This window comes from Diorhabda sublineata, chromosome 7, assembly GCF_026230105.1.
Source record: "Diorhabda sublineata isolate icDioSubl1.1 chromosome 7, icDioSubl1.1, whole genome shotgun sequence".
Lineage (NCBI taxonomy): Eukaryota > Metazoa > Arthropoda > Insecta > Coleoptera > Chrysomelidae > Diorhabda > Diorhabda sublineata.
In genome coordinates, this window is record NC_079480.1 from 539047 (window position 1) to 552400 (window position 13354).

At 33.6% G+C, this 13354-nt stretch overlaps 1 protein-coding gene across 2 annotated transcripts in view; it reads right to left on the reverse strand.

Moving 5' to 3' along the window:
* Positions 1 to 6221: 6221 nt before the first annotated feature.
* Positions 6222 to 13354, reverse strand: part of LOC130446250 (homeobox protein goosecoid) — a 35748-nt gene continuing 28615 nt past the window's right edge. Inside the window, exons 1-2 of one of the 2 annotated variants that reach the window (XR_008910121.1) lie at positions 8045 to 10225; positions 7139 to 7232 (exon numbers count right to left, since the gene is read on the reverse strand). Coding sequence is in view for 1 of the 2 variants with exons in the window: in XM_056782377.1 (XP_056638355.1) it covers positions 7050 to 7232 (183 nt within the window). In the remaining variant the exon portion in view is untranslated. Of the gene's footprint in view, positions 7233 to 8044; positions 10226 to 13354 lie in introns of those variants that run through there. The other variant, XM_056782377.1, reaches the window with a different exon arrangement.

Sequence of the window (13354 nt, forward strand, 5' to 3'; positions counted from 1 at the left end):
AATGATCGAAAAATCGGCACAAGTTCAGTAACAACAACGGGAATTCTTAAAAACGGGCTCTGTTGTCGACGCGCCGCGTTCCGGACGATCGGTATCCGTAAGAATCAAAAGTTTTCAGTCCTAGCGGGTAATTTACTGTTTTTTTTTGAGAATCTATCGATTAAATGAACAATCTACTGAATATTTTGGAAATTTGGAGTTTTTATATACCGTATTATATTGTCAAACTTTATTTGTACAATTTTACGAATTTCAACGATTTCCTGATAGTAAATCTGACGCTAAATCATCGAAAAATCGACACAAGTTCAGGAACGACAACGGGAATTCTTAAAAACGGGCTCTGTTGTCGACGCGCCGCGTTCCGTACGACCGAATTAATATGCAGTGCGGTTATTGGGAGAACTTCAAGCTTTTTGAGATTAGTATCCTTTAATCGTATGGTTTACAGGATTTTTTCCCCGGTTTTTAGGCTTATTATTCAAATACTTCAAAACTAACTTCGATTGAGCCAAATTCTGTGAATCTTTTTTAAAATTAGTCGGTTGTGGGCACTGGAAAACGTGAAAGTGAACGCAATTTCAGTGAAATTTGATCTTACGTAATGTTTAATACACGGGGCTTTTGGCCAGTCCAAACCGTTTTCTCACTATTCTGTCCAGTTTATCTTTATAAAGACCAATAAAACCCAACAGGCGAAAAGTCGCGTGATTAACTAAGAAAAACACATTTTTTTACCAAAAATCGTTTTTTTTTTTCTCTAATCCAACTTCTCGATGTCGTGCTTATAGAAATATTTGTCTTTTGCATCAAAATACACTTAATTCTAAGTAATTTCTCAATTTGAGCCGAAGTTTTTACAATTCGAACAATTTTTCGCGATCAACGATTACCAAAAGACTAAATCTGGTCTATACGGTGGACGGGATAGGTATTCGTTCAATTTGAACATTAACAAACAATTTTCCACGCGTTTTCCGAAATACTGAAGCCGTAACCTTCCCAATCGACTGTATTGTGTCGTTGGACGCTTCGTACAGGTTACGAGGGCTATTTAGAAAGTTCGGGATTTGCATTATAGTTGGTAAAATAAAGGAAATATGTAAATTTAAAAACTTTTATTAATTACCTACATAAATAATGTACAAATTAACTTATATATATATATGTATGTGTACAAAGATTATTATTTATTTGGTTTCAAATATTTGTCGATAATATTCAACTGCGGTCGAATTTTTTCGAAACAAATCCAATTGATAACTGTGGAAACGAAAAAAAAATTTGTTTATATAATTTTTCAACGAAAATATCGAAAAAAATGCGTCGATTAGCGTCTGACACGATATTTATACGAGATCCACTCTGTATATATCGGTATGCCACAACACTGGACGATTTAGCAGTTCATTGATGTTTTTGGGATCATCCCGAACGATTATTTTTGTCGAAAAATCGAATATACGAGGTGTAGTTGTTAAGAAAAAAATTACGCAAGCGCCACATGTAGACAAACCGGTATAGCCGTTGCTCCTATTTGTATAGTTTTCGCATAACGGTTTGTCGTGAATTTTCACTTGAAAATTGTAAAAATTGGAATTGAAATTTTGAAATTTGTCGAAATAATTGTATGACAATGAACGTTTGAATGTATAGCGTCACCCTCGTATATTATTAAATTACGACGAGCTCGAGAATTTCGTATTGCAAACGTATCGTTGTGGGGAAAATGAAGAAAATAATTTTATGCAATTAATATAAAAATATATATATGTACGTTGATATATTTTGGAAAAAATTTGAACGAGTGCAGTTTTTTTTTTCTTATCAAAGAACAACAAGGAGAGGAGATAAAATTAATAAAAAATTACATGGAACGTGTTTGGATTACACGGAAACTTTGTTCGGTTAGTAGGATGTAACTGAAATATATAGAGTGATTCGTATTTTTAATTTAAACTATACCGGGTTCGAGGAAATCGATGACTAATGGACGTACGGCGATTATTTGAAGAGATAGACTAAAATTTGTGGAATAAAAAATGCGCAGAATTTGCTGAAGAATTCGATTATCGTAAATAATCAATAAAAATCGACTTGGCAGAACCGGACTTTGAGTATTTTGCCAAAACAATGTTTCCACTCTCCCCTATCTCTTATTTGAAGAGATAGACTGAAACTTGTATAATGAAAAATGCGCAGAATTTGCTGAAGAATTCGATTATCGTAAATAATTAATAAAAATCGCCTTAACAGAACCGGACTTTGAGTATTTTGCCAAAACAATGTTTCCACTCTCACCTATCTCTTATTTGAAGAGATAGACTGAAACTTGTATAATGAAAAATGCTCAGAATTTGCTGAAGAATTCGATTATCGTAAATAATCAATAAAAATCGACTTGGCAGAACCGGACTTTGAGTATTTTACCAAAACAAGGTTTCCACTCTCCCCCATCTCTTATTTAAAGAGATAGACTGAAACTTGTATAATGAAAAATGCGCAGAATTTATTGAAGAATTCGATTATCGTAAATAATCGATAAAAATCGGCTTAACAGAACCGGACTTTAAGTATTTTGCCAAAACAATGTTTCCACTCTCCCCTATCTCTTATTTGAAGAGATAGACTGAAACTTGTATAATGAAAAATGCTCAGAATTTACTGAATAATTCGATTATCGTAAATAATCAATAAAAATCGACTTAGCAGAACCGGACTTTGAGTATTTTGCCAAAACAAGGTTTCCACTCTCCCCCATCTCTTATTTAAAGAGATAGACTGAAACTTGTATAATGAAAAATGCTCAGAATTTACTGAATAATTCGATTATCGTAAATAATCAATAAAAATCGACTTGGCAGAACCGGACTTTGAGTATTTTGCCAAAACAATGTTTCCACTCTCCCCTATCTCTTATTTGAAGAGATAGACTGAAACTTGTATAATGAAAAATGCTCAGAATTTGCTGAAGAATTCGATTATCGTAAATAATCAATAAAAATCGACTTGGCAGAACCGGACTTTGAGTATTTTTCCATAACAATGTTTCCACTCTCCCCCATCTCTTATTTAAAGAGATAGACTGAAACATGTAAAATGAAAAATGCGCAGAATTTATTGAAGAATTCGATTATCGTAAATAATTAACAAAAATCGCCTTAACAGAACCGGACTTGAGTATTTTGCCAAAACAAGGTTTCCACTCTCCCCTATCTCTTATTTAAAGAGATAGACTAAAACTTGTACAGTGAAAAATGCGCAGAATTTATTGAAGAATTCGATTATGGTAAATAATCAATAAAAATCGACTTAGCAGAACCGGACTTTAAGTATTTTGCCAAAACAATGTTTCCACTCTCCCCCATCTCTTATTTAAAGAGATAGACTGAAACTTGTATAATGAAAAATGCGCAGAATTTGCTGAAGAATTCGATTATCGTAAATAATTAATAAAAATCGCCTTAACAGAACCGGACTTTAAGTATTTTGCCAAAACAATGTTTCCACTCTCCCCCATCTCTTATTTAAAGAGATAGACTGAAACTTGTATAATGAAAAATGCTCAGAATTTGCTGAAGAATTCGATTATCGTAAATAATCAATAAAAATCGACTTGGCAGAACCGGACTTTAAGTATTTTGCCAAAACAATGTTTCCACTCTCCCCCATCTCTTATTTAAAGAGATAGACTGAAACTTGTATAATGAAAAATGCTCAGAATTTGCTGAAGAATTCGATTATCGTAAATAATCAATAAAAATCGACTTGGCAGAACCGGACTTTGAGTATTTTTCCATAACAATGTTTCCACTCTCCCCCATCTCTTATTTAAAGAGATAGACTGAAACTTGTATAATGAAAAATGCTCAGAATTTGCTGAAGAATTCGATTATCGTAAATAATCAATAAAAATCGACTTGGCAGAACCGGACTTTGAGTATTTTTCCATAACAATGTTTCCACTCTCCCCCATCTCTTATTTAAAGAGATAGACTGAAACTTGTATAATGAAAAATGCTCAGAATTTATTGAAGAATTCGATTATCGTAAATAATCTATAAAAATCGCCTTAACAGAACCGGACTTTAAGTATTTTGCCAAAACAATGTTTCCACTCTCCCCTATCTCTTATTTGAAGAGATAGACTGAAACTTGTATAATGAAAAATGCTCAGAATTTACTGAATAATTCGATTATCGTAAATAATCAATAAAAATCGACTTAGCAGAACCGGACTTTAAGTATTTTGCCAAAACAATGTTTCCACTCTCCCCCATCTCTTATTTAAAGAGATAGACTGAAACTTGTATAATGAAAAATGCTCAGAATTTGCTGAATAATTCGATTATCGTAAATAATCAATAAAAATCGACTTGGCAGAACCGGACTTGAGTATTTTGCCAAAACAAGGTTTCCACTCTCCCCTATCTCTTATTTAAAGAGATAGACTAAAACTTGTACAGTGAAAAATACGCAGAATTTATTGAAGAATTCGATTATGGTAAATAATCAATAAAAATCGACTTAGCAGAACCGGACTTTAAGTATTTTGCCAAAACAATGTTTCCACTCTCCCCCATCTCTTATTTAAAGAGATAGACTGAAACTTGTATAATGAAAAATGCGCAGAATTTGCTGAAGAATTCGATTATCGTAAATAATTAATAAAAATCGCCTTAACAGAACCGGACTTTAAGTATTTTGCCAAAACAATGTTTCCACTCTCCCCCATCTCTTATTTAAAGAGATAGACTGAAACTTGTATAATGAAAAATGCTCAGAATTTGCTGAAGAATTCGATTATCGTAAATAATCAATAAAAATCGACTTGGCAGAACCGGACTTTAAGTATTTTGCCAAAACAATGTTTCCACTCTCCCCCATCTCTTATTTAAAGAGATAGACTGAAACTTGTATAATGAAAAATGCTCAGAATTTGCTGAAGAATTCGATTATCGTAAATAATCAATAAAAATCGACTTGGCAGAACCGGACTTTGAGTATTTTGCCAAAACAATGTTTCCACTCTCCCCTATCTCTTATTTGAAGAGATAGACTGAAACTTGTATAATGAAAAATGCTCAGAATTTGCTGAATAATTCGATTATCGTAAATAATCAATAAAAATCGACTTGGCAGAACCGGACTTTGAGTATTTTACCAAAACAAGGTTTCCACTCTCCCCCATCTCTTATTTAAAGAGATAGACTGAAACTTGTATAATGAAAAATGCGCAGAATTTGCTGAATAATTCGATTATCGTAAATAATCAATAAAAATCGACTTGGCAGAACCGGACTTGAGTATTTTGCCAAAACAAGGTTTCCACTCTCCCCTATCTCTTATTTAAAGAGATAGACTAAAACTTGTACAGTGAAAAATGCGCAGAATTTATTGAAGAATTCGATTATGGTAAATAATCAATAAAAATCGACTTAGCAGAACCGGACTTTAAGTATTTTGCCAAAACAATGTTTCCACTCTCCCCCATCTCTTATTTAAAGAGATAGACTGAAACTTGTATAATGAAAAATGCTCAGAATTTGCTGAAGAATTCGATTATCGTAAATAATCAATAAAAATCGACTTGGCAGAACCGGACTTTGAGTATTTTGCCAAAACAATGTTTCCACTCTCCCCTATCTCTTATTTGAAGAGATAGACTGAAACTTGTATAATGAAAAATGCTCAGAATTTGCTGAAGAATTCGATTATCGTAAATAATCAATAAAAATCGACTTGGCAGAACCGGACTTTGAGTATTTTACCAAAACAAGGTTTCCACTCTCCCCCATCTCTTATTTAAAGAGATAGACTGAAACTTGTATAATGAAAAATGCGCAGAATTTATTGAAGAATTCGATTATCGTAAATAATCGATAAAAATCGGCTTAACAGAACCGGACTTTAAGTATTTTGCCAAAACAATGTTTCCACTCTCCCCTATCTCTTATTTGAAGAGATAGACTGAAACTTGTATAATGAAAAATGCTCAGAATTTACTGAATAATTCGATTATCGTAAATAATCAATAAAAATCGACTTAGCAGAACCGGACTTTGAGTATTTTGCCAAAACAAGGTTTCCACTCTCCCCCATCTCTTATTTAAAGAGATAGACTGAAACTTGTATAATGAAAAATGCTCAGAATTTACTGAATAATTCGATTATCGTAAATAATCAATAAAAATCGACTTGGCAGAACCGGACTTTAAGTATTTTGCCAAAACAATGTTTCCACTCTCCCCCATCTCTTATTTAAAGAGATAGACTGAAACATATAAAATGAAAAATGCGCAGAATTTATTGAAGAATTCGATTATCGTAAATAATCGATAAAAATCGACTTAACAGAACCGGACTTTAAGTATTTTTCCATAACAATGTTTCCACTCTCCCCCATCTCTTATTTAAAGAGATAGACTGAAACATGTAAAATGAAAAATGCGCAGAATTTATTGAAGAATTCGATTATCGTAAATAATTAACAAAAATCGCCTTAACAGAACCGGACTTTAAGTATTTTGCCAAAACAATGTTTCCACTCTCCCCCATCTCTTATTTAAAGAGATAGACTGAAACTTGTAAAATGAAAAATGCGCAGAATTTATTGAAGAATTCGATTATCATATATAGAGTCCAACTAAAATGGATAAATTTCGAAAAATTTTATTTTTTTCAATCACATATTTTCAAATACGCCCTCTAGCGGTGAATCTAAATTTTCGAAAAACATTTCCACGTATTTCCCGGGGCTACTTTCATATATATTATTTTCCCCGGGGCCGTAATATCAAGATATAGCCGACTACCGTTCTTATTTTGCCCGCCCGGTATAAAGTGTAAACGTCCAATTTGCTTACATCCACAATACGAATCACTCTTCATAAATCGTTATTTCTTATTTGAGCTTTTATTAGAAACAAAGTAAATTTCGCAATTCAAAAAACGTCAGTTTCCAATTTTAAAAACTTGAACAAAACAAAATTTATTTACAAAACATTCGATTGACTAGATAGAATCGTCTCGACGACCTGAATCGGAAACTATGCCACTTCGAGATCCGACGAATCGTCCTCGGAGAAATTCTGCGATTCGACCAATCGCGTCGTTTGGTCACCGGCCGTCGGCCGACTACACACGACGTCTTCTTCTTGCACTTTTCTTAATCTTTCCTGTTCTTCGCGTTTTTGTTTCCGCCATTTTGCGCGACGGTTCTTAAACCACACCTGCAACAAAACAAAACTATATTCATCTCAAATTTCTCTTTATATTTCACGTCTTCTATTGTTCTTAGAATAAAACCGACACTCGAATTGGTATTATTGTGATGCAAATACACGGTATAATATCAGAGTCAGGCTGATAACTCCCGACTTTCTCGTATTTCGTTTCGTCATTTTCAGCCGTCTGCAACGCCGTCAAGTTGCCCTGCTTTTGACGTTAAGCACGTTTCGAGGTTGATATCATCATCTGACGGTAATTAAATTTTATTATTCCCGTTCTATTGTTATTATAGGGGAAATCAAAATGGAAATATAAATATTGAAAGGGTGTTTCAAAGGTTAACAACTTGACGTACGGCATTTCTCTATCTATATAATAGTTCCATGACAGAATCGATTACGAATCGATTTTAAAAGTTGTAATTAAATTTAAGTTTTAATTTGTTTAATCTACATCAAAAAGTGTTACTTTAAACGTATATTTAATCGATTATTTATTTACATCATCGAATTTTACACTAAAATATGTTTTTTAATTAGTTACTAATTCGTTAATAATCGATTCTTATTATAATATCATTTTTACTCCTTTTGGATGCTTAGCCACTACTCAAACACGAGTAGCTGTCCGTGTAACTGTATAGTTTAAGCGTTAGAGGCCAAATTATAATAAACGAAGATGTATTATTGATGTTTTATTTACGTTTAAATAATATAATAATAAATAAAGTGACTAATTTGTTTTTTTTTTTAATAATATATTTTATCTATATCAACAATCAATTCATCAAAATCGATATAAATGTATCACTTACGAAAATAAATAAACAAGTTGTTCTCTAATGCAGCAAGTGAAGGGAAAGGCTTCCCCGATACGTAGTTGTATTCTGAAGAGGGTTTTCACCTAACAAAACACTGTTAATAATCCTTCCATTGTTCGAGAATAAACGCCCGCAAAATCCACATTCGATACCCCGTACTCATATCATCGCATTAATAAATACAATTATCATTTTCAGCCGCTGATATAATTTGAATGTTTGTTTTTGGTTAGAACCGCAGATACAATAAACCTCGATTCATTATAGACGACGTTTACTTACGTCGCCGATACAATCGTTATTTAGACCTGGAATTTTTTTGTTTTAATAAAATTGTTTTTTTATAAACGATTAAATACCATCATTCGTGATTATTTAACCAACTATTATCTTCGTTTATAATTACGTTTCGGTGGATAGTATCTCGAAAAAACCCAGTTAATTTAATAATATAAAACAAAAGATCAATATTGCAACACTACTTACAGACGTGTTATGAGTGTTGCATACTATATCTTGTCAATTTATGTCGTACGGTGTTGCCGCATTTATAAAAAAGTCTTAATGTCAGTATATTCATTTTATTAAAAATGTTTTTTATTATAATTTATGCTTGTCTAGCTAAATATAAAGAATATTTTAATTAAAATTTGTTTGTAATTTATATAATAAAACATTTTCTGAGATGGTGTATATCAGATTGTATATTTTGAAAATAAATATTTTCCTCGGATAAGTAAATCTGGCAAACCCGATTAGATCGAAAGTTATAGGTGGGATCAAGGTCAAATAAAAACATTAACAACTTGATTTTTTTTGTTAAAATGCTTTTTGATTTACAAATAACAATCTTATAGTTCGTTTTAATTTATTTTATTATAGGACGTAGATTGATGAAAATTAGTTTCAATTAGATTTTATAGAATTATTTATCATACATCTGTCAATTCACGTCGGACGTTTGGACCAACGTTGCCGGATTTATAAAAAAGTCTTACTATCAGTATATTCGTTTTATTAAAAATGTTTTTTATTATAATTTATGCTTGTCTAGCTAAATATAAAGAATATTTTAATTAAAATTTGTTTGTATTTTATATAATAAAACATTTTCTGAGATGGTGTATATCAGATTGTATATTTTGAAAATAAATATTTTCCTCGGATAAGTAAATCTGGCAAACCCGATTAGATCGAAAGTTATAGGTGGGATCAAGGTCAAATAAAAACATTAACAACTTGATTTTTTTTGTTAAAATGCTTTTTGATTTACAAATAACAATCTTATAGTTCGTTTTAATTTATTTTATTATAGGACGTAGATTGATGAAAATTAGTTTCAATTAGATTTTATAGAATTATTTATCATACATCTGTCAATTCACGTCGGACGTTTGGACCAACGTTGCCGGATTTATAAAAAAGTCTTACTATCAGTATATTCGTTTTATTAAAAATGTTTTTTATTATAATTTATGCTTGTCTAGCTAAATATAAAGAATATTTTGATTAAAATTTGTTTGTAATTTATATAATAAAACATTTTCTGAGATGGTGTATATCAGATTGTATATTTTGAAAATAAATATTTTCCTCGGATAAGTAAATCTGGCAAACCCGATTAGATCGAAAGTTATAGGTGGGATCAAGGTCAAATAAAAACATTAACAACTTGATTTTTTTTGTTAAAATGCTTTTTGATTTACAAATAACAATCTTATAGTTCGTTTTAATTTATTTTATTATAGGACGTAGATTGATGAAAATTAGTTTCAATTAGATTTTATAGAATTATTTATCATACATCTGTCAATTCACGTCGGACGTTTGGACCAACGTTGCCGGATTTATAAAAAAGTCTTACTATCAGTATATTCGTTTTATTAAAAATGTTTTTTATTATAATTTATGCTTGTCTAGCTAAATATAAAGAATATTTTAATTAAAATTTGTTTGTATTTTATATAATAAAACATTTTCTGAGATGGTGTATATCAGATTGTATATTTTGAAAATAAATATTTTCCTCGGATAAGTAAATCTGGCAAACCCGATTAGATCGAAAGTTATAGGTGGGATCAAGGTCAAATAAAAACATTAACAACTTGATTTTTTTTGTTAAAATGCTTTTTGATTTACAAATAACAATCTTATAGTTCGTTTTAATTTATTATATTATAGGACGTAGATTGATGAAAATTAGTTTCAATTAGATTTTATAGAATTATATTATACATCTGTCAATTCAAGTCGAACGTATGAACCAACGTTGCCACATTTATATAAATAATTAAATGTTGATGTAAATTTTGATAAATTGAATCGAAATATTATACAGAGTGTATCTATATTATCAAACAATTTTATTATTTTGTAAACAACACTTTTCAAATTAAAATTCGAACGTCGATTTTTTTAATGAATACGCATATGTCGACGTCATTAATTTTTGAAGTGAAATACTACATACAGGGTGATCGATAAGTGTGATAAATTTTAGTGTCTTCTTTGAGATATCGATTCGAAACTATTATGGATTACAACCATCATTAGTCTCGACATTTTAAAATAATTCATATTATTACAGGGTGTTGTAGTACGCCGCGCCGTATCAAATTTTTTTTAAATGAAACGTCAAATTGAATATTTCTTTGTTCGAATATGAAAAACGTCATCGGTAAACGTTTTTATTTCGGTACATAATATCGTTTTAACGCAAAGAGACACGCGATACCTTAAAAGTAAATCTGCCACAGAGCGGAGAAAAATATCGAAATACGAAAGATCCGAAGAGAAAAACGCCGTAGGGCCAAAGGACCCTAATAAATCCATATCGAATATATAAAAGCTTCCCTATTATCACGCTTTATACCGAGAAGCCCTTCTTCTTATACGCAAATTACCCCCCCGAAAATAAGCAAACGTTCCCCATTCCGTATAGTCTGGTATCGATTCCCGAAACCTTATATCCCATTTATTCGTGAATTAGTCGAACAAAATCTAATTTATTCACTGTGTAAATATTCGGATTTTTAAAAGGCTACTTACCGCATCGCGCGAAGCCTTTCCGACACCCCACTTAATTGTTTATGTGATTAAAAAAAAACAATTTTCTCGATCGAATTGTGTGCAAATATATAATTTAATCGGAATCAGACCTGAAGATGTCCCCCGGTTACTCTGCGGGACACTGTTCGCCCGTTTTCGTCGGTTAAAGCGAGGCTGCAAGGACCGGCATCGCGGTCGTCAACCAAATGAGGTGACGAGTCCAGAAATATTGCAAACAACGGACTTTAAAGAGAAAATCGGTTCTAAATAAGGCAAAAAACCGTTTCATCGGTGGAAAAACCACGGGGCGTCGGTTTTTTCGGTTTTACGTCGAGATTTTCGTGTTTTTCATACATACGATCATTATCAAATCGGAATCAGACCTAAAGATGTTAATATTTGTTTGAAAAATACCTCCGGGTACTCTGGGGGACACTGTTCGCCCGTTTTCGTCGGTCGAAACGAGGCTGCAAGGACCGGCATCGCGGTCGTCAGCCAAATGAGGTGACGACTCCAGAAATATTGCAAACAACGGACTTTAAAGGGAAAATCGGTTCTAAATAAGGCAAAAAACCGTTTCATCGGTGGAAAAACCACGGGGCGTCGGTTTTTTCGGTTTTACGTCGAGATTTTCGTGTTTTTCATACATACGATCATTATCAAATCGGAATCAGACCTAAAGATGTTAATATTTGTTTGAAAAATACCTCCGGGTACTCTGGGGGACACTGTTCGCCCGTTTTCGTCGGTTAAAGCGAGGCTGCAAGGACCGGCATCGCGGTCGTCAACCAAATGAGGTGAGGAGTCCAGAAATATTGCAAACAACGGACTTTAAAGAGAAAATCGGTTCTAAATAAGGCAAAAAACCGTTTCATCGGTGGAAAAACCACGGGGCGTCGGTTTTTTCGGTTTTACGTCGAGATTTTCGTGTTTTTCATACATACGATCATTATCAAATCGGAATCAGACCTAAAGATGTTAATATTTGTTTGAAAAATACCTCCGGGTACTCTGGGGGACACTGTTCGCCCGTTTTCGTCGGTCGAAACGAGGCTGCAAGGACCGGCATCGCGGTCGTCAGCCAAATGAGGTGACGACTCCAGAAATATTGCAAACAACGGACTTTAAAGAGAAAATCGGTTCTAAATAAGGCAAAAAACCGTTTCATCGGTGGAAAAACCACGGGGCGTCGGTTTTTTCGGTCGTGCGTCGAGATTTTCGTGTTTTTCATACACACGATCATTATCAAATCGGAATCAGACCTAAAGATGTTGGTATTTGTTTGAAAAATACCTCCGGGTACTCTGGGGGATACTGTTCGCCCGTTTTCGTCGGTCGAAGCGAGGCTGCAAGGACCGGCATCGCGGTCGCCAACCAAATGAGGTGACGAGTCCAGAAATATTGCAAACAACGGACTTTAAAGAGAAAATCGGTTCTAAATAAGGCAAAAAACCGTTTCATCGGTGGAAAAACCACGGGGCGTCGGTTTTTTCGGTTTTACGTCGAGATTTTCGTGTTTTTCATACATACGATCATTATCAAATCGGAATCAGACCTAAAGATGTTAATATTTGTTTGAAAAATACCTCCGGGTACTCTGGGGGACACTGTTCGCCCGTTTTCGTCGGTCGAAACGAGGCTGCAAGGACCGGCATCGCGGTCGTCAGCCAAATGAGGTGACGACTCCAGAAATATTGCAAACAACGGACTTTAAAGGGAAAATCGGTTCTAAATAAGGCAAAAAACCGTTTCATCGGTGGAAAAACCACGGGGCGTCGGTTTTTTCGGTTTTACGTCGAGATTTTCGTGTTTTTCATACATACGATCATTATCAAATCGGAATCAGACCTAAAGATGTTGGTATTTGTTTGAAAAATACCTCCTGGTACTCTGGGGGATACTGTTCGCCCGTTTTCGTCGGTCGAAGCGAGGCTGCAAGGACTGGCATCGCGGTCGCCAACCAAATGAGGTGACGAGTCCAGAAATATTGCAAACAACGGACTTTAAAGAGAAAATCGGTACTAAATAAGGCAAAAAACCGTTTCATCGGTGGAAAAACCACGGGGCGTCGGTTTTTTCGGTCGTGCGTCGAGATTTTCGTGTTTTTCATACACACGATCATTATCAAATCGGAATCAGACCTAAAGATGTTGGTATTTGTTTGAAAAATACCTCCTGGTACTCTGGGGGATACTGTTCGCCCGTTTTCGTCGGTCGAAGCGAGGCTGCAAGGACCGGCATCGCGGTCGCCAACCA